This window comes from Galeopterus variegatus, unplaced genomic scaffold (assembly GCF_000696425.1).
Source record: "Galeopterus variegatus unplaced genomic scaffold, G_variegatus-3.0.2 Scaffold1079, whole genome shotgun sequence".
NCBI classification, from domain to species: Eukaryota; Metazoa; Chordata; class Mammalia; order Dermoptera; family Cynocephalidae; genus Galeopterus; species Galeopterus variegatus.
In genome coordinates, this window is record NW_007727190.1 from 356,836 (window position 1) to 378,816 (window position 21,981).

Here is a 21,981-nt window from a genome sequence, read left to right on the forward strand (position 1 = left end):
TGTTTGTGTGTGTATATATATATACACACACACAATTTTTGTTAATAAAGACAATTTAAGTTGGTAGACATTCATTACCGCCTTAAACATATGGAGAAAAACAAACTGAAATCACGAGTTAATGCGGAAGAAAGCACCTTGGGGGTGGGAATAAGGAGACCTGTGTTACTGTGTTATCCAGTCGATTATTCTGGGCATCAAGTTATTAGTTTGTTAAAGGAGAAGCTACATATCTAGGTGCTTTCCAGTTCTAATATTCTATGAGTTTATGGATAGTATCTACAGATATAGGGTTGGTTGCTAAAGGCATTTGTTTCTCTTCGTCCGCCATTTAATCCAGAGCTCTGTCTTCAAAGGAAGCAAAATTCAGGGTATGTGTAAACGATGCTAAACCACCACATCAGTGAAAGCTGGTTCCACACAAGCACAGACCCGGGTTCAGCAGTTCCGCCACCTCCAAACCTCTCCCCACGCTGGGGGTAGCCAGGCCTCTTCCTAGGTCTCTTACTTCAGCCCATTCCCTTAGACATTTAGCCACTTAATCTTTATGCTTCTAGTCCTATTTGCAAATCCACCGCTTGGCTTTTAAAATCGCCCCCCTTTCTTCCCCCAGCCCTTATTTTACAAGGTCCACAGTTAGGCTATATGGCTGTTTTGCGTCAAACTAGAAGTTTAAGACTAGAAAACTCAGTCAAACGAGAAAAAGAAATCTTTATGATGTACATATATTTTTTTCTAAGTAAACAAAATACGGAAGTTCAAATCATAGTCCTCGTTTCCACACACCTTAACAAAGGCCGCAGAACCTTCACTTGGTACCACTCTATGCCCATCCACACCCTCAAAATCGCTCTTCTCGCCCCCGTTGGCTGAAGTCCCCGTCACTCCAAGAACTTTTACTCCCCGCCCAAGAGCCTCCTTCGGATTTAAACCTTGGTCCCGCCTCGTCCCGCCTTGCTCCTCCCCAGGGCTGGCTACGGATTGGCCAAGGCGCCGCTCCACGTGGGCTGCCCGGGCCACCGCGCGCGGCGCCCGCTGGGACCCCCGCCAAGGCGCGAGGACAAGCACGAGCCCCTCCTGGTGGGCTACCCTCCCCCCTACGGCCACCCCCGCTCCGACCGACTGGTCCCCGAAACGGTGGCGGCGGTTTGTGGTCGTTGGTCCCACGGATTTAAGACCAACAATTGAAGACCCGAAGGGGTGAGGAGGGATGGGGGCAGCGGGGTCACTGGCAAACTGCTGTTAACGGCTGGAGACCCTGCCTCCGGGCCGCAGTCAACCCTGCCCGCCTGCACCCACGCCGGATACGCAGTGGGGACCGTCGCCCGGCTGGAGGCGGTGTCGGCGGGGTTCACCCCTTCTCGTCCCCAGCCCCGTCGAGCAGCGGGACGGCAGACTCGGCTTCCCAGCCCCTCGGGGCAGCTTGAGCGGACAGCGCCCTTGCAGTCACCCCTGGCGCGGCGTGGCCGCGGCCGTCCCGCCTCCAGCTTCCCGGCTCGTCGAGGCCCCTCGACCGGCTCCATCCGCCCCGTCGCCCTGCCCTCTCTCCGCCTTATTTCCGCTCTCCCCCACCGCCTTCCGGCCGCTTCCCACCTGCTGCCTTCCATGTTCTTTGCCCGGCACTCTCCCTCGCTTGACCGCCACTGGTCCGGGCCGTCCGCCCTACCTCCCGTGCGTCCGTCCGTCCGTCCGTCGTTGCTCGCGCGCGTCGCCTCCAGAGGCGGTGGCACTACTCCCGGGGCGTCCCGACTGCTGGGTGAGGTTTAGCAATCACACCTTGTTTTCTCTGAGCTCCAACTGGGGATGAGCCTCGAACTTTCCTCTGCCTTTACCTCCCTTCTTGTCTCTTTCCCACGCCCTCTCTTGTGTGTTGGGTTTTTGAACAGGGGAAGGCTGCGGGTGTGCGGGAAAGAAGGTGACCCCCTCTCACCTGCGACACGCGGCAGGCAGCCGTGGACGGTAATACACGCAACAGGACCGTCTTTGTTTCCTAACATTTGATAGTTTTAATTACTCATTTTAAGGGGTTTCTTTGGGGGTACTGGAAAGACCACTGAACCTGGAGTCAGGACAGCCGGGATTTGATTCTGGCGCTGAAATTAATGCTGAGGTCCATGTAAAGCCCCTGCATTTATTTGGGCACCCATTTTCTCCTATGTAAATTTAGTTTAGATAATGTTGAAGGTCGCCTAAACTGTTACTCTTTACATTTGTGATAAATACCGTGACCTTTATATTATATGCTAACATAAGCCAGTATCAAAGAGGTCATATCAATAGGAGCTTTTGAAGTCTAGCTTCTCTTAAAAATCTCTCCCACTTTGTGTTTGAGAATGGCGTTATAACCAGGAAACAGGTTATGTTGCGTGTGTAAGTAGACTAACATGGATATATTCGTGTGTTGGTAGAATTTTGCTTATTTAAATAAAGGGAAAATTTATTTCAAGAATTACTGCAGTGTATAGTTGAGTTTGATAAACTTCCGTTTGGGACCTTTCAAAACTAAATTTCTTTTTGGGCTCTACTGATAGACTTTAGTTTGTTTGCAACTATGCGCTATTGTAGGCGTAAAGATGGCTATTAGTTGCTGCAATCGCTAAATCTTAACAGTGCCCTATTTTCTGCTCAAGGCACTACTTTAATTGCTAATTTTCACTTAAGAGGATGGAGTATTGGACTTGAATATTATTGCCAGAAATTAGAATACATATCAACACTTAAAATATAAACGTGATTACTGAACGTCATGAGGTAAGAATTACTAATAATGAGAATATACACAACTTATGGAGTGAAATTACACCTCATATATTTAATGATATTATTTTTGTTGTTAGGAAATAGACATGTCGTTTTAAGGAGGATTCGTGAATAGAATTCAAATAATTGGTGTAAAAATTGTCCATTTTACATATTAATGCTGGGTATTGTTTTCCATTTTAATATTATTACCTGAAGGTTGGTGAGGCAAGAAAATGAGGGAAGAAAATGTGATCTCTATGTTCAAATTAATAACAGATTTCAAATAACAGAGTATAGAAGACCTTACTTAAGGAGTAGTAGTGTACTTAATTTGGACAAAAATGTGTGGATATCTTTATCCTACATTCAAAGAGTGTATGTATGTGCTTTTGTGTTAAAAGCAATACTTTAAAAATTTATTATTAGTTACAAAGTTTTTTTAAAAAATAGTTCAGTTGAGTCATTCTAAATTTAAACCTGCCTTCTGCAGTAACACTAGTACTCAAACTTTTTATACATTATGTATTTAACTTCTAACAATAAAATGTGTTCTTATTTAATAAAAATAATTTAAAATGAAATTGAACTGATTCATCTATACATTTTTATTTTGAAATAATTTTAAATTTACGTACCTACACAGTTTTGATTAATCCCTCTCATTTTCCAACCATGTTGCGGTATTGCAAAAAAAACCTCCATTGACCTGGCAATCAATGTACCATACTCAGTAACAACTGAACTAACGAATCAGGAATATAATACCATGTAATTTAAAGATCTAATGTGCTTTTTATAAACGTATTTTGATATCTTAAAAATTGTCTTTTTATTATTACGTTTAGTTTTTAAAACCCACAGTAAAATGTAATAGTCACCTTCAGAGCTTTATAAATTTTTACGGTAATTTGGAAGATGAAATTTCAACTTAAGTAGTTTGAACACAGCCGAAACAAATTTCTGTAGATAAATTATTTTTGTTTATATTTTGCTAAAATTGTGCTTGCCATTTTTTATTAATATATTTTCTATTTTTGAAAGGCAATACCAGTACAAGTTTGAAATTTTGTGTTTTTCTTAACTATTAAGATGCTTAAAATTAAACACGATATAGTTAGCAGTTAAAGCTAAAGACTTGGTTCAGATTGTCACTTGAATATCTATTTTGTGATTGGCTATGCTGTCTCAGCCTTTTATGTCATAGCTTAGTGGGTTTCTTCTTTTTTTCTTTTGAAACCAAGCTAGAGAAGCATTTTGAAAGTCCAAAGTTCAGGAAAAAAGATTTATCTGTGAAAGCTTGAGTTAAATATGCTACAACAATTTTTAATCTACCTTTTCCAGTTTTTTTTTTTTTTTTTTTTCACAAGCCATTTATGTCCTCCTCTTGCTCAGGACTCCTCTTTCTCTTAGTCGGATTGTTTGGGTCAGCAGGGTAAGGAAAATAGTTTGTAGAACACTTTGGAATGTGAATCCACAGCGGAAAATGGCAGAGAACTAATTGAGCTGGGAAGCCTAAATTGGTATATCAGCTTTGTCATAATGTACAGGATTGCTATGCTTCCTTGGACATCTAGGTAACTTTCAGATTGAGTCTTGAATATTTTAGAATGAACATAAAGATATTGTATGCTTGCTTTAGATTTGATTATAATTCTCTGGCTAAGATTCTTAAATTCTGGCTTTTTTAGAAATATATTTTGGTTAAATTAATATGGTGTTAAAGTTAGGTATTTTAAACTTTCCTAACTGTGAATTATACAGGTGTATATGTTACTTTTGCTTTGGAGGCTCTAAAATGAGAACACATTCCTTCTAAAGAGAGGATGGGATTGGTGATTCCAGTATGTCTTATACTTCTGTAATTTTAAGTTTTTGTAATATCTTGATTGAGATTTCTTGAAATGTATATAGTCTAGCATATGTTTCTAGTAAAAGGAGTCTTTAATGTGCAGACTGGCCCGTTATTTCAGCATAAGACCCTAGATTGTGATCTTTTAAAAAATACATTAGAGACATAGATTAACAAAAAAAATAGATGGCTATAAGGTAATTGTATGGGTGGGTTGGGTTGCAGAAATCAGTCGTTTAGAGCTAGTTATAAATAATAGTTAAAAAAAAAGTCCTATTTATTAAATTAAAATCTACATTTTGGGTAAAATGGGAGCAGAACCCGTATTTGTCTATTGCTTTTATAGACTATAAGTAGCATATGTAAGGTAGCATATTAAACTAGATTCTTATTTTTTCTTTTACCCTTTTTCCTGCAACATATTTAAAAAATATAAATCTTACACTTTCCTATTCTCCACATTATAGGAACATGTTTAGTGTAGTTGGCCAGTATGATGTCCTGTGGGATGTTGAGGCCTGATGAGTCCCTCTGGAATAGATTATGGAAGAGAGCCAGAGTTTATGAATTTCTGAGGCAACATGAGAGACTAGGGTTTGAGCTCCAAGTCTTTTCAATTACTAGTTTTTTGGCCTTAGGAAGTCTTTTTAGCTTATTTGCTGTTGGTTTTCTCATGAATAAGTTAAGGTCCACTTATAGTTCTAATGTTTTCTTACTATAAAATCTTCAATGATGGTATACCAGCAAAACCTAGAGTAAAAACAATCTTAAATAGAGAAGGGTAGTTATATCATTTAAAATGCTTTTAATTTTAAAGTGATGATTATGGAAAAATATTGCATTTTTTTAAAAGACAAAGGGCTGGATGTTGGTTGGTCAATTAACTGTTATCTCATTAACGGTTTTGATAATCAAAAAATAACATTTTGTATGAGGATTTATTAATACATTGTTTAATTTATTGGATTTGATGTCACATAAATCACATCTGTCCCTGGAGTGTAGGTACAAGACATACAGTTAGCTGATAGTACAGACTTAAGACAATAACGTTAGTAAGATTTCTTCCCTACTTCCAAATTCTGCCATTTAATAAATATGAGCCTAGTAAATTAGAAGAATCTAAAAAAGATATAGATGAAGAGAAATAGGATAGTGCCTGTCATGTTGAACAGACGAGGGGAGGAGGAATTGAGGGAATGCTGAACAGCTTTTTACTTTCTCTGCAGGTGGGCCATTACAATGTAGCTTTATTGTTAAAAAAATAAATAAATTTTTTCCAGAATATCACATAGGCCTGTTCTTCAAATGTAAGTACATTTTAAGATGAATTTTCAAGGCCCAAATAATATTGGTGGGTAGATATTTTATGTCATTACAAGGATGACAGAATGTTGACTGTTTAAGACAATGCAGAATCCTGTTATTACTCACTGGTTAGACTAGGGAGTTTTAAGATGTTTTCAGATTAAATTTGGACAGATAGCTATTAATTGAGTTTGCCAATATTAAAAGTTATATCTTGGCGAAGGGGGATAAGTTAGGCCATTTCATGGATGGAACACAAGTGGGTAGAAGACCAGAAGGGAGGTAGGAAGAACTGGCGGGTCGAATCTGATAACCAGGCAAGCTGAATTTCCTCATGGTAACATTTTGCAACGGTTGAGTACCTACTGTCCTTTTTCAGATGGGCTTTCTAGTTAAGCACAGTACATTCCACTTTTTATGGTCTTGTACTTGCCATCTACTCTTAACATTTCTTGCCAGGGTCTTGTAGGCATTCGAGTTGTTTATTTAGTAGATATTCAAATATAACATGTCCAAAACAGAACACTAATCTTACTCTTAAAATTTATTCTACTCAGCCGTCTTCATTTCTCTTCTTTTTGCCCAGGCCAAAACTTTGGGGTCATTCTTCACTTCTCTGTTTATCTCACAATCCATATCTGATATTTCAGAAAATTCTATTGGATATACCTTCAGAGTACATCTCAAGTCAAACCGCTTCTTTCCTCCTCCACCTCAGCCTCTTTGTTCTATGCCATTGTCATCTCTCACCTGGATTTTAGGAGTAGTCTTCTCCCTGCTTCCACCTTTGCCCTTAGGCTGACTTTTCAAATTTTAAAATGAAAGATCGTATTACTCCTGTGCTCAGAATCTGCAGTGGCTCGTCATTTACTCAGAATAAAAGGTGGAGTACTTACGTTACCTAACTTAAAAGGCATATGTGATGTGGCTGCTAGTTACTTCACTGCTACCTCCCCTACTGCTGTCCCCTATCTTTCCCTTATTGGCTCCTTTTCTGTGCCTTGTATATGGCAAGCACACTTCTATCTTAAGGCCTTTGCCTGTGTTTTCCATTTGTGTGGAGTGTTCTTCCCAGATAGCTGCATGGGTAGGTTCCTTGGTTCTTTGCTCAGAGGTTATGTTCTTAGCGAGGACGACGTTAGCTGTCTAGTTTAAAATTGCACCCTGTCTTCTTCTGCCAGCCTCTCACCACTCCATGTGCTCTATCCCTGTTTCTTTTAGGTATTATATTATTTACTTATTATTTTTATTATCTATCATTTGTTTTCTCCAATGGAATATAAAGTATTCAAGGGAGAAGGAGGAATTTTGTACTTTTATTTACTGATGTATCCCAGGCGTAAGGAATAGTCCCTGGGATACAGTTGGTGTTCAGTACAGACTTGTTGAATAAATGAATGAATTTGGGTTTATGGTCCCTGGTATGCAGTTTGTGTTCTCCTTACTGTTTTGTTAGATATTGAAAATAATAGATACATTTATAGTGCTTATATGCAAAGGACTGTTTTAAGCCCTTTATTTTGAATCCTCTGAGTCCTTCTACCCTGTGAAGTAATAACAAAACACAGGCATTGAGATAACTTGTCCAGTGTCAACAGCTTAATGGAGGGAAGACCAGGATTTAAATTTAAGCTATCTGGTACCTGAATCTGCTCTTAACTTTGACTCTGTGCTGCTCTTTTTATTTTAAGGAAATTAGCTCTTTATCGTGTCTGTTGCTGATGATTTTTTCCCGTTTGTAATTTTTTTTTTACTTAGTTTTGTGGTATTTTTTCCTTCCAAAATTGTTTTTTATGTAGTAGGAAATAATCTATTAATATTTTCCTTTGAGGCTTTTTTGGTTTGTTTGTTTTTTAGATGGGCTTTCCTGATTCAAAGACTTAAAAAAATAAATTTACTAATTTTTTCCATTAGTTTTGATTTGAAATAGAAGTTTAAGATGATCAGATATATATTTTATACCACCTTGATAGCATTATGAAGATTTTGCTTGAGGGGGACAAGACTAAAAGTTGGAAAAACATTTAGGAACCTAGCACTAATTCAAGTAAGAAATAATTGTCTGAGAACAGGTCAGGAAGAGACTGATTTCAAGAGATATTTAGATTAAATCTGGAGGTCTCTGTGACTCATTACCTGTGAGTCAAAGGAAGACTCTGGGATTACTCCCAGGTTTCTGATTTTGACAGTTTGGTAGAGAGGGAGTGTTTGCTATGGTGCCATTTATTGGTTGAATGGATGAATTGATTGAGATAAGGTAAAACAGGAAGGAACAGGTTTGGAAGATAAATAGGCAGTTCAGTTTTTGATATGTTGAATTAGAGATAGGTAATGAACATCTCATTTTCAACATTTATGTTTATTTGGCAATTTGATAAATGAGTCTTAGCTTAGGAAAGAAAATTGGGCTGCAGGTATGAAGTTTAGGGAAATGAGGTAGATGGTAGGTAGAAGCACTATGGGTGCATGAACCACTTTCCTGCCTTGTTTTTTTCAGAATTACTCCATTTGATGTAATATAATAATAGCTTGGAAGAAGCTTTAAAGACTGTAAAAAGATTTTGTGTATGTGGCATATGATATGGATGTGTTTGTAGCTATATTCATCATCACTCAGAGAAATGTAGATTTTTCAAAACTAGGAAGGACTTAGAGATCACCTAATTTAGCTATATTAATTTATAGTTTTTGAATACTTCATTTTCATAAAGGTCAACTGCGGGGGAGGAGTTCCTGTTCTTTGGGGCACATTCAAGTAAAGTTGTGGCAAAAGGTATGCCAGGATAATTTTCATGGCAGGAAGGGGTGTTTGAAATCAGGGAGATCTTGGTTTGAATTCTGTCTGTGCCACTTTCTGGCTCTGTGGTCTTGGTTGATGTAGTTTTTCTCTCTAAGCCTCAGTTTCTTCATCTAAGTGAAAATAATAATTTTCTTTTAGCAAGGTTAATACTCCCTTCTGGATGTTGTAGAGATTAGAGGTAATTTGTGGAAATGTCCTGGCATTTATAATAGCCCCCTACTAAGTACACTGAACCTCTTATGATCATTATGCCTTATTTCTATCTGTTGTCACAATTTAGTTTTGAAGCCATTTATAGTACTTGAAAGATGAGTTGAATAATTGGATTCTAAGCTATAGTTATTTGCAGATTTTTAATGATTTGAAAAGTTCCAGTGTATGCATAAATATTAGTACGATAGTACCTCAGAAAGTTCGTGGATTCATATTATTTTTTAATTTATTTTTTCATGAACTTTTTGAAATACCCTTGTATTTGTGAATAATTTTTTTATTATTTAAGGACAAAAATCCTAGGGTTTTTTTTTTTACATCAGTTAACTGACTTATTATTCATAAAAACTCTGAGATATCCATTGTTATTATCTGCAGTTACAGATGAGAATACTGAGGTACGAAGGAGTTAATTAACTTACTCAAAATTATACATCTTGTAAGTGAAAAGGAATGATTTGATTCCAGGCAGTCTGGATCTAGAGCCATCATGCTATATACTAAGTACTAGTGAGGATAACTGTAGTAAGTTAGCAGTGATTCTTTGGTGACATCCTCTACACTCCCACCCTCACTACAGATCCACTGTAGAGATGCTGATACTTTTCTGTACGTATCTGAGTACCATATCATACCACCCCTCCCCCCTTTGTGAAACAAAAGATGTTTTTGGAAAAAGTGTATTGCCTGTGTCAACAATATGGGTGCATAAAAAATTATGATGCACTGCTCCCTAGTATTTATCAAAACTAACCTTTATTTGATCCTTATGGAATTTTAACAAGCCTCTTACATACAGTGTATCATTTAATCTTAACAACAACCTTGTGATAATTTATGTGGGTAATCCCATTTTCAGATGAATGGACTAAAGTGTAAAGAATTGAATAAGTTACCGGAAGTTGGACAACTAGGAAATCTGAAATTGAGGTTCTGTGGCTCAGAATTTCATACTTTTTCAAATGCTGTGGTACAGTGACTTGGCTTCATTTATAATTAGGAAGTTTCTATTGAAAGCCAAAATAGCTTTCCCAGTGCATTCTCTATGCTGTGAATTTCAATTTTTAAATTTATGGTAATGTTAAATGAAAGGGATGTGAAATTAACAAGAAACAATAAATCACAGCATTGCATTGATCATTGGGGAAAAAAACTTAAAGGCTATGGTAATTAATTTCATTTTAAAAAATTAAAACACACATATGGTGATCAGCAGATGTCTCAGCTCCTCTGTCTTAGCTCCTGCCCAACCATTGATGTAAGTTTCTTAAGCTTGGAAATCATAGTAGCTTCTGTTTCTGCTCAGATGACAAGGGGTTGTGCTCCCTGCTCTCTCGATTAACTTCATCTAGTAGATGGGTACAGGGGTAGATTTGAAGCTCTCTTTACTTATTCCAAGCATCTGTTCAATTTCTGATAAGTGGTGAAGCTCTTGAGGATTGCTGGCAGCATGAGTAGTATTAGCATTAGGTTACATGAATCTGTCAAGTATAAGTCACAGAAAAATCCAGTTGGCGTAAATGATAAAATGATTTAAACCTTGGGCTGTGTAAATGATGCAGTGATCATATATTCAGAGATAGCGGTATATTTTTACTCTTTTGGCTTTCTTTTTTCTTCTCTAACTCTCACTTCTGTTTTCCTGTTCTTTGTTCCTTTCTCTTTATCACTTTTGCCTCTTTTTCTTATAGCTTAGGCCTTCTAAAGGTACTGCCTTAACTGATCAATGATATTAAACAACTTTTCCACTTTCTGCTGTATCGAAGAGCTTTGGGGTCAGAAACCCAAGGGGACAGTGAAGTGTAATCACCAACATGGCAGCCACAACTGTCTTTGGTTTCTTGCAACCCAAAGAAATGCTCATAGATTCCTGGTACTCTATGTCATAAACTTAAACACTATTATTAAACTTTGTTTTAGGAACTGCAACCATGAATGAAGAAAATATAAATGGAACAAATGGATGCAGTAAAGTTCGAACTGGTACTCAGAATGAAGCAGCATTACTTGCTTTGATGGAAAAGACTGGTTACAACATGGTTCAAGAAAATGGGCAAAGGAAATTTGGTGGTCCTCCTCCAGGTGTGGATTTGTTTATATTCTTTTAAATTAAAAATTTTAAGTAGTCATTTAGATTAGGTGAAATTCCCACAAGTGTCCCAAACAATAGCTGTATGAGGGGAAGTAGGTAAATTATAAATGTTATGTATATCTTACCCTTACCTTTTTTCAACCCTGCTCTTGCTTTAAGAAGCAGTTGAGAAAGAAGTTGGGTTGGGTTGAGAAAGAAGTCAGGGCAGTGGGGAAAAAGGTATTCTGTGTAATAATCTAGGTATTAAAGGGGAGGTCATTTGGGGAGGAATTTGAAGGAGCAGTGAGTAGAGGAGTAGTGTTTATACTAGGAAAGCAGGTGCAAACAGATAAGCAGATGCAGTGCGACCTTTCTACCAATAGCCAATGCAGTTCCTTTGCTCATCACCCTTCAATTAACTTTATCACACTTAAAATAAAATTCTGGCTTCTAGTTACCTCACGGCTATGTCCCTTACTGCTTTCTTCCTCCCTCAGGTACACTTTAGCCATACAGACTCTGTATTCTATGTGTTTCTTACATATAGAGCACTTGCTTTCTCTTCTTCCTGAATGCCCTTCTCCCAGGTAATCCTCGTGGCTCTATTAATTTTTGGTCCCAGGGTGACCAGAGATTTACTTGGCCACTCTATTGAAGATAACACCTCTTATGTGGCTTGATTTTTCTTCATAGCACTTATCACTCATTCATTGTTTCCCTTCCCTATTGAATATAAACTTTATAGAAAAGGGGGCTTTATTTTGTTTGCTTTTGTATCCGCAACACTTAGAATGGTGCATGGCACATAGGAGATTCCAACAAATTTGTTGAATGAATAATGATTGAATAGTGAATATAAATCTCTTATTAGAATTTGTGTGTCTATTTTTGTCTTTCAGGGTGGGAAGGTCCACCTCCACCTAGGGGCTGTGAAGTTTTTGTAGGAAAAATACCTCGTGATATGTATGAAGATGAGTTAGTTCCTGTATTTGAAAGAGCTGGGAAAATATATGAATTTAGACTTATGATGGAATTTAGTGGTGAAAATCGAGGTTATGCTTTTGTGATGTACACTACAAAAGAAGATGCTCAGTTAGCCATCAGAATTCTTAATAATTATGAAATTCGACCAGGGAAGTTTATTGGTGTGTGTGTGAGCTTGGATAATTGTAGATTATTTATTGGAGCCATTCCCAAGGAAAAAAAGAAAGAAGAAATTTTAGATGAAATGAAGAAAGTTACAGAAGGAGTTGTAGATGTCATTGTTTATCCAAGTGCAACTGATAAGACCAAAAATCGTGGTTTTGCATTTGTTGAATATGAATCTCACAGAGCTGCTGCTATGGCTAGAAGAAAATTAATTCCAGGTAAACCAATTCATTTAAAAGTTATTCATGTTAACCTTGTTATAAATATGGAAAAATGACAGTACGTCATAGATCGGTATTATCAAAATATGTAATGTACTTCAAGAGAGATAAAGAAATGATTAAGAAAGTAAAATAAATTATTCTAAAAAACAAACTGTTCCTATTAAATAAGTCCTATTAAATATTTTTCTGATAGTTGACTGATTTACTGAATATGTATCTTCAACTGAGCTGATAATTATTATTTAATACAAGTCCAAAAGGGCAATACTTAATTCTTCTAATAAAGGTTTATATTTGAAGTGAATTTATTCTTTTGACTCTTAAAATAATTTCACCATAAGTTCTGGTTAGGTTTGCTTTAGTAAAAACTTGTGAGAACAGGAAGCAAATGATTAACCAAATATATTGATATGTATTTGAGTTTCTGCTTCTTTGGACTTTTATCCTTTGTATTAATTCTCTTCAAATTAATTTTTTTTTTTCTGTTTTACAGGAACTTTCCAACTATGGGGCCATACCATTCAGGTAGATTGGGCTGATCCAGAGAAAGAGGTTGATGAGGAAACCATGCAGAGAGTTAAAGTTCTCTATGTAAGAAATTTAATGATCTCAACTACAGAGGAAACGATTAAAGCAGAATTCAACAAGTTTAAGTCTGGTGCAGTTGAACGAGTAAAGAAACTTAGAGATTATGCTTTTGTTCACTTTTTCAACCGAGAAGATGCAGTGGCTGCTATGTCTGTTATGAATGGAAAATGCATTGATGGAGCAAGTATTGAGGTAACACTGGCAAAACCAGTAAATAAAGAAAACTCTTGGAGACAGCCTCTTAATGGTCAGATTATCCCCAATGCTGAAAACCTGATTGTTTTTACTAACAAAGAAGAGAGCCACCCAAAAACTTTAGGCAAGCCACCAACTCTTCCTGCTCGTCTCAATGGTCAGCATAGTCCAAGCCCCACTGAAATTGAAAGATGCACTTACCCTTTCTTTCCTGGGACAAAGCTTAGTCCAATTAGTATGTATTCTTTAAAATCTAGTCATTTTAATTCTGCAGTAATGCATTTGGATTATTACTGCAACAAAAATAATTGGGCACCACCAGAATATTACTTATATTCAACAACAAGTCAAGATGGGAAAGTACTCTTGGTATATAAAATAGTCATTCCAGCTGTTGCAAATGGATCTCAGAGTTACTTCATGCCAGACAAACTCTGTACTACGTTAGAAGATGCAAAGGAACTGGCAGCCCAGTTTACATTACTTCATTTGGGTAAGTTTAAAAATACTTTAAATAGTATTGTAGAATATGAAATCAGGAAATATTATATATTATTTATAAACTCATTATTTTGAACTCTTAACATTGTGGCAAGTATTTAACATAAATTTTATCTCAATTTTATGAATTCCTGATAAACTTTGTTGAAAGTTGTCTCCTTTGTACTCTTCCTACGTTTAGCCTTCTAAGCATTACTTACTTAACTAGGGGAAATGGTTTTGATTTACTGTAGAGTATGACTTTGTTGCATTAATTTATTGATTTCTAATGACTAATCCATTTGAAATAAAAATTTCTATATATATATTACAGGATTTGTTACTTAAACCAGTTTACAAGAGTGTCCCTGCATCTTTGGTGAAGTCTACACAATGATCTTTTTTGGGGGCAGGGTAGGGAGTTGGTAGAATTGGAGGCATTTCAAATGGGTCATGTGTAGACATAGCCTTATGCTCACCAATCTGGAAATTTGTCATTATTACTCATGAAAAAGCATCATTAGGAGATGTTTATGACCATTCTCTTCTTTAATTCCATGCTTTTTAAAAAGTAGGTTTTCTCTAAAATGTTTGAAGGATAATTAAGAAAGGCTTTGGACATGTAAAGATATGCTAAGTAAATATTTGATGTTTTGAAGGAAGACACATAACATCACTCTGGTGTTTTCCTACTCCCTGTTGTTTTTTTTGTTTTTGTTTTTTTTAATGTTAGCCTTTTCTCCTTTCTACCGGTTTGTCTCATTTACTAATGCAGCTATGGATTTTAGTTGGTGATTATTTTTGCCCAAAGTAATATTTATTAGAAGAGTAGTGATTTCTCAGGAGTCATCAATAAAAGGGAAAGGTCTCCTACTAAGGATTATAATTGTTTCTTGATTATAATTGTCAAATTCTTATTTTAAATTGGATTTTTTATATGGTTGCACATCATACTACTGAATTACATCTGTTTAAAATTGATATTCTCAAATTTGTTTAAGAGAAGGCAGTCAAAAAGGAACAACATTGTCAAAAGGGAGAGTAATTCTATACATTGTATAGAATTGCTTTATCTGTCATAGCCACTCCCATGGTTTTATGAATATTTTAAGAGATTCTGATTTGGAGATCTCATCAAAATTTTAGGGCTGAAGGTAGGGTCCCCTTCAAAGAAACTTTTCAATAGTGTCCTTAATTATTAGTTTGGAGATATTTGGGAATTTAGCAATTATCTAAGTTGATAAATCCTTAGTATGGTTTTTATTGATTGCACAATTTGTGTCTTATGTATTTCCTAAGTCTCCATTTACCATCAGGGAGAAGAGCAAATAAAATGTAAGCAAGATTCAAATATAAACAAAAAAATTAGATCTCACCCTATGGTGTGTTTGGGTGCAGTATGCAAGGCCCGAAGCCTTATCTTATCCATAGACAGCAACACAAAAATCCTTATTGGGCTTGACTAGAAATATAAGTGAAGAATGTTGAGTTAGAAGTAGGAAATAGATTTAGGCAATTGAGAAAGAAAATTAAGTGAAGCAGAAGAGCCACAGATCAGGGGTCTAGGAAACTTTGATGAGAAAATAAATGTCGGACCTTCAGAGGTCGTTAAAGTAGAGGCAGGAGCTACCGACAGCCAGGAGGTTACACGTAGCCACATGGCAGGTTAGGAATGGATTGACTATTGCTGTAGACATGTTCACTCACTTTTTTCTCTGTTAATATTGGAGCCTCTGGGCTTTGAAGGGTTGATGCCTTTTTAGGTATACCTTTCCTTCAGGTGCAATTTGTAGCGTTTCATTGGTAGTTAAAGGTTGAGATCAACTGGTGGTAGTTGTGTGTTTAGAGGAGCCAGGGTGGTGTGTTATTGATATCCTGCCGAATATGTGTTTCAAGGATTGTGTTTTGGGTCCTGGAGTTCCTCAAATGGAGTTCTTTATGTTTTACATGATTCAGCTTTATTTTCTTGAAGAATTTCAGAAATCTAATTTTCTATGTAATGTGTTTAGTTACTCTTTTTACGATATTTTCTTAGGTATAGTAATATTTTAAAAAAAATTTGCCTTCATACTCTTAGTTTAACCCTTTCAGTTTGATGCTGCTTCAGGCATTATTATCCAGTCTTACGTTGGTGATCTTGGACTATTGTATAATGGACTACTGTGATACAGACAGCCATTTATCTTTTTATTTTGGATTTCTTTAAGAGTAGACTTCTAATAGTCACAGTTTTGGCATTACCATCTCCATTTTTCAAGTTTAAAAAATAAAAAAAGGCTTAATTTACTTAAATGACCATTATTGGTGTTAGGGAAAAAAAAAATTGTCTTTTTTTGGGATAACAGGGAGTTTACTTCTGGTGACCATAAAGTGCCCTTACCAGAATCTCAAAAGTTTTTAATCTATAGTACCTTAAAAATCAATTTTTTTTTTCCTTTTTGTCTTTTTTACTGACCGGTAACGGGATCGCAACCCTCGGTGTCGCGCCTGTACCGGGGACCGGCAATGGGATCGCAACCCTCGGTGTTGCGCCTGCACCACGCTCAGCCAGTGAGCGGGAACTGGTCTCCACATGGGATCCGAACCCTCGGCGGGAGCGCTGCCGCGCTCCCAAGCGGCGCACTCTCCAGTGCGCCACCGGGCCGGCCCTAAAATCAATTTTTAAAATATTTTTTGTCTCATCTGATGTGAGCTTTATTTTAAGTAAAATACTCCTGATAAAAGAAAAGCTGAAAACTGGGGTTAATGCCAAAATTCAGCCCTCTTTATTTTTTATTTTATTTATTTATTTTTTTTGCCTACTTCAAAATTAGAGACTGTCTCCATGTTTGTAATGTCAGAGAATAACCTCCTTTATCTCATTGGAAAGTGATCACCCAATTAGCAGGATAAGAAATTATGTATTCACCTGGTTATTTTAGGGACCTGTAATAGCTAGGATTCTCAGTGAGTTTAATTGGTAGAATACAAACTTTGGGGCTAGGATAGATAGGATTCTACACTAAATGTTTGATATTTGAAGACATCTTGGGTCATTCAATATCACTTCTTTTAAATAAGTGTTTTCTGTTTCATAATTTTATATCTGTTCGGTAATGGAACAGACTATAAGTTTGACTCTATTTTGCATCTGGACCTTCCGTTATTGCCACTGCTTTTCTTTCAAGGATTCTTGGTCATGTAAGAGTAGAAAAAGCAAAATCAAAGAGATGAGAGAGAGTTCTGGAGAATTATAGTTTTGAAGAAGAAAGTCCTGGAGATTACTTAGTGGAAGAAGGGAGGTGGTCTCAGTCTTGATAATTCACCTTGTTAAATAATTTATTAACAAATAATTGTAGGCAAGACATTTCTTTTCTTGTTTCTATGTTTGTATGGTATTGACGCAAGTTGTAGTTTTTTCTTGTATAACCACCCAAAGCTTTTAAAAACAGAAATGAAGAACCTTTGTGTCACAAACTAGCTTGTGCCATTGATTTAATTTCATCTGATTTGTGTACTGTTGTTCTGGCCATGACGGATGAAGTTGTATTAGATAACAGATCTTTATTGAATGCCTCTGGTGTGCTGTGTACTTCCTTAAGCATTCACGAGCTAAAGAGAAATAAAACTTTGTTATTTTCTCAAGGAGTCACAGTCTAGTGAAGAAGGCAGGTACACAAATTCTATGCATAGGCTATTTTGGTAGTAGTACAAGGAAAGGGTACACTTCCCATCTGATCTGAGTTGTAAATCTGAGGATAATTTGTGGGCAAAGAGGGGCAGAACATGAGCAGACTTCTACTAGAAAAATAGCATGGTGGTGTGTTAATGGTGGCTTAGCGAACATTTGTATAATGTTTGCTTTGGTGGTTTCACTCAGATTTGAAAAAGAATTAGAGAAATTGAAAAGATGTGGATGCTGGTTAATTAAAATTTCATTAGTCCTGCTTATTAAAACTTTGCAAGTATTTTTTGAGTACACCTCTGTTGGCTGTACTTGATTTTCCTCTGAGCAAGGAGGTTTTTTCCTAGATGAATGTATCCTGATTTCTGCGGACCATTTTATGTGTGAATATTTATGTTTTTAATATCTTTTGTGCTTTCTTTTTTCAATATTCTTTTTGTGTCTGACTTGTATATTGCTTCTTATACTTGACTTTGAAAAGACATGCATCATTTTTTCCTAGCGATTGAATGGTAAAGTATTTGGTGTATATATTCTAAGCATTATGTTTGCTGTCTCCTTTGTATCATTTAAATTAAAGTTTCGATTTCTGTTATCATTTGTAACTTTGTTGAAAGTTATGAAATAGACAGCAGGGCGAAGGTATGCTGTTGTGAGAACTTTTAATCTGAAAAATAATCGGTGCTTTTTTTCTTATGAGCTATCATTATTTCCAGATTGATGGGCAGAAATGCAAAAATAAGAAAATAGAAATTCAGATTTAAAAAATTTGCCAATAAATTGCTTTGGAATAAAGAGAAACTTTCTCCAGGTTTTTTAAAGTTTAAGAAATTATTTTGTTAGACACTTAAGCTAATATAAAATAATGGTTACATCATTTTATAATAGAATTTTTAATTATAAATAAAAGAAAAATAATACTTTCGGAAAGGTATTCTTTCCAGTTTTAATTATAGAACTAACTTTGATAACTATTTAAAACTGATGTTTTAAAGAACAAAAATAATTTGCTGAATTCACCTAGTTAAATGAGAAATAGGCATCAACAACAACATTTTACACATTTATTTATTTTCACATGACCAAATGGTGAGACCAAAATTCCATTAACTCAACTATGTGTCTTCCACTCTCTGAGAGGGTTCAGTCCTTATAAAAATGTATTTGTATTCCTCTTGAAGTTTCCTTTTTTTTTCTAATAGACACTTTGAGCAATCATCTAGTATTATTCATAATTTTGATATAACACTTGTGTTAATGGACCGTAAATATTATTATGGAGTTAGTACTGTGAGAGAAGCAGCTTAATAGAGTAATGAGTGCTGGGGTAAAAGCAGAAGAATCCTGTGGTCTCAGCCAACAACAAACTGTATGACCTTGGAATGGCAAAGAAATCATTTAATCTTTGTGGACCTCAATGCCTTCACCTCTAAAATATCAGGGTTTTATTTGGTGAACTCTGAGGACTGTTATTTAAAAAATTTATGGTTTTGTTTAAAATATAGTTAAAAATCTTATGTGGGACCAAAAATAATACTTTGAGATATTTTATATATGCCAAGATACATATTTGAGTTCACATAGTTTAAAACCAAGGGCTGCTTTTGCAAGAAATAGCCACTTGATTTCGATATCCCTTTATAGAATTCAAAGCTTATATCTGTCTACGTGACAGCAGAAAAACTGGATAAAAAAAGGATTCAGTCAGTCAGCTATTTTATTTGAATGGTGACAAATTGCTTTTTGGTTATTTTCTTCTCTGAAGTTGCCAATTAATTGTAGTCTAAACTAAGATTTTATAGACCAGGTTAATTACTTAAAAGTTTGGAAGTGTTTTCTTTTTGTAACAGAGGATCTAGGAAAATTATGATGTATGATAAAACATAATGTGGCAAGTATTTGTCCATAATCATTAAGTTGTTACAGTGATCATTGTGATTTTATTTACTTTATAAATTTATTTCATCATGCTTGATACTTTACCTGTAATTTCTTAGTATCTTGGTTAATACATTCCTAAAATACCTGTTCTAATACACTAATTTTAACAATAGTTACTGATGTATTAATAAATGTAAAGTATAATTCCGTCATTTAAATTCATATTTTTAAAAAACAATAGTTTTTAAATTTTCCCCTCATATTAAATGCCACAATAAATTTTGCATGTATGTTCCATTCTTAGATGTCAGCTGCAATTCATAATTTTGCCACATGGTGTCGCCTAAATATATTTTTTCATGTGGTTTTAAAAGGAATTTTAATGTTATGTTTTTTTTTCTTAGGTCCTCTATGGCTTACCTTTTTGGGGTTTTTTTGGGTTTTAGGATTAGGAAAATCTGTAATCTGTGCAAGAAGTTGCGCTTAGTCTTCTTCAGTCTTTACTTTCTGCTTCCTATTTAATATTTAGTAGATTAGTAGGCAATAATTGTTTATTCTATAGCAGTATGATTTAGTGAATGGAGACAGAATATGTTTTAGAATAACGGCTTCACTGTGATGAATTTATTTTGTTCTTTTAACCACTTTAAAATTATTCAATGTCAGTTGCTTCCAGGCCTTTTGATTAAAATCAAATGTACTATCTACTCTTACTAGTTTATGTGTGAGATATCATTCAATCACAGACCAAATTGTCCTCAATCTTAGTTCTCTGTCCTAGAACAATCCTCTGTCTAAGACCTGGTAATACATTACCTCCAGGAATGGTATACTTCCCTGTGGGAATTCAAAGCAAAAGAAAACAAAATTAAAAACGTTAGTCTCCTCAACTAATTAGAAACTTTAAATCACCAGAATATTAATAACTAAATGGATTTTCTTCTTCCTTAAAGTGATAGTATTTGGTTAAATATGTATTACTTACATGTGGGCCATTATTTGTCTCACAGCAAGTGACATTAGAACTATAAAAATGACTATGGACTTTTATATATGCAGTAGTTCATGTTTTAAGAAAATTTGGGTAACAAGATAAACTTAGTTTATTTCTATGTTGCTTTGATCCAGTAAATATAATCTTCGTACACACTGATAGTAAAATGATTTCTACTGTAACTGTCCATAACTTTAAGTTAAAAAATATATTGGAGTACATTCATTAGAAAACATCAATCTGCTGTAAATGTGTTGCCTCATAAATTTGTGAGGGTACTCTGGAACCACTTTTTTGTTTTGTGTTTAAACAGTATACCTTGATTTCTGTACACAAATTAATTCAAGAGATTGACATTTGAATAAATAAACTTTAATAAAAAATGTAAATCATAAAACTCCAGTTTCTTTTATAGACTAAATATTTATGTTGACCTTTACTTCAGTTTTTCCTTCTGCACATTTTGATTGTCCTTCATTATGTTTCCTAAGGATGTTATTACTAGAGATACTTTTCTTCTTTTTACTTTTTTTTTTTTTTTTGTAATTGTTTTGTATGTGGATTATTGTAAGACTGCGAGCCCATTATCTGTATTCTTGTTAACGTTGTTTCTGCAATACATGTTCCAGTCTACTTGTTTACTGGCCAGATTATGAGGTAAATGAATGTCCATAAAATTTGCAGCATATGTGCTGTATATGTGAATAGCTTTTTTTTCCCTGCTACTGCCCTGTTAATTTTTGGTCCAAGGGTGACCAGATCTGTAATTACAGATTTAAGAAAGTGTGGAACTATACTGGGCACAAAATTTATATGGTTCGAGGTGAGCCATTATGAATATTTGGGAAACAGGTTTAAAATTGTATTCTTCAGAGAATTCTGGTCAGGATGGCAGAATAGACAGTCCCCAGTGTCACTCTCTCCCACAAATCAACCAATTTACAACTATAAAAATGTAACGTCAGCCAAGCTGGGGCCACTGGAGCTCAGGAGAAGAGGAGGAAAGACCTACGGAGCTCATGAAGGCAGGAGAAACCACAATGAGAGAAATAAAAAACTGCTCTTGAGCGTTTGGGGGCTGCGGCTGCTTTAATGCTGGAGCGCATGGAGCAGGAGCTGGCAGAAGCCGCAGCTGTGTCCTTCGGATGGAGTTACTCGGTGGCGTCAGGGGAGAAGAGGACTATGGTGGCCCCCAGGAGAGTAAGACCACTAACAGGGTTCCTGTGGACCCACACAGGAGCGAGGAGCCAGAACAGCTGAAAAAGGGGCAGCCATTCAGATGCCCGTGAGTCATCACAAGGGACTGGTGCACGGCCTGTCCCATGGGAAATGTTTGCAGCATGGGTGGTGGAGGAGACAGGCCCACTGGGAGAACGCTGGGACACAGCAAGGACAGCTGATCTGCCCTCCAGTCAGTGTAGGACCACTCAGAGGAGACTGGTTGGGAATGCAGAATTGCATGGGGTGTAGTTTGCTGAAAAAACTCAGGCCCAGACCTGAGTTTCTACACAACCCAGGTGCACCGAGTCTCTGGAGAGCCAGAAGTACCTATAAGGTCAACTATTAAACCCTGAGCTACACAAAAAGGCTTCCTAGGGAAACAGCAGGAAAGCAGCAATCTAGCTCAACCACAGAGCTCAAGTACTGGTCCCCACAGGAAGTTCCCCCGAGTTAGAAGTAAGCAAAGGACAAAAAATTAGTTCCGGCCCAGGCATACCACCAATGCCTTGGGGCCCTCCCAGGAACCCGAGGCTTGGAGCCAGAGACCAGACTCCACTCCCATATCTAGGCACACCACTAATACCTTGGGGCCCACGCAGGGG

The 21,981-nt window shown here is 36.4% G+C and overlaps 1 protein-coding gene across 3 annotated transcripts in view; it reads left to right on the forward strand.

The window, feature by feature from the left end:
* The first annotated feature begins 1,050 nt into the window (after positions 1–1,050).
* RBM46 (RNA binding motif protein 46) overlaps positions 1,051–21,981 on the forward strand; it is a 45,638-nt gene continuing 24,707 nt past the window's right edge. Inside the window, exons 1-4 of one of the 3 annotated variants that reach the window (XM_008574652.1) lie at positions 1,051–1,200; positions 10,833–10,994; positions 11,883–12,350; positions 12,850–13,632. In XM_008574652.1, coding sequence (XP_008572874.1) covers positions 10,844–10,994; positions 11,883–12,350; positions 12,850–13,632 — 1,402 coding nt within the window. In that variant the 5' untranslated portion in view covers positions 1,051–1,200; positions 10,833–10,843. Of the gene's footprint in view, positions 1,201–1,720; positions 1,757–10,832; positions 10,995–11,882; positions 12,351–12,849; positions 13,633–21,981 lie in introns of those variants that run through there. The other 2 variants (XM_008574654.1, XM_008574653.1) reach the window with 2 other exon arrangements.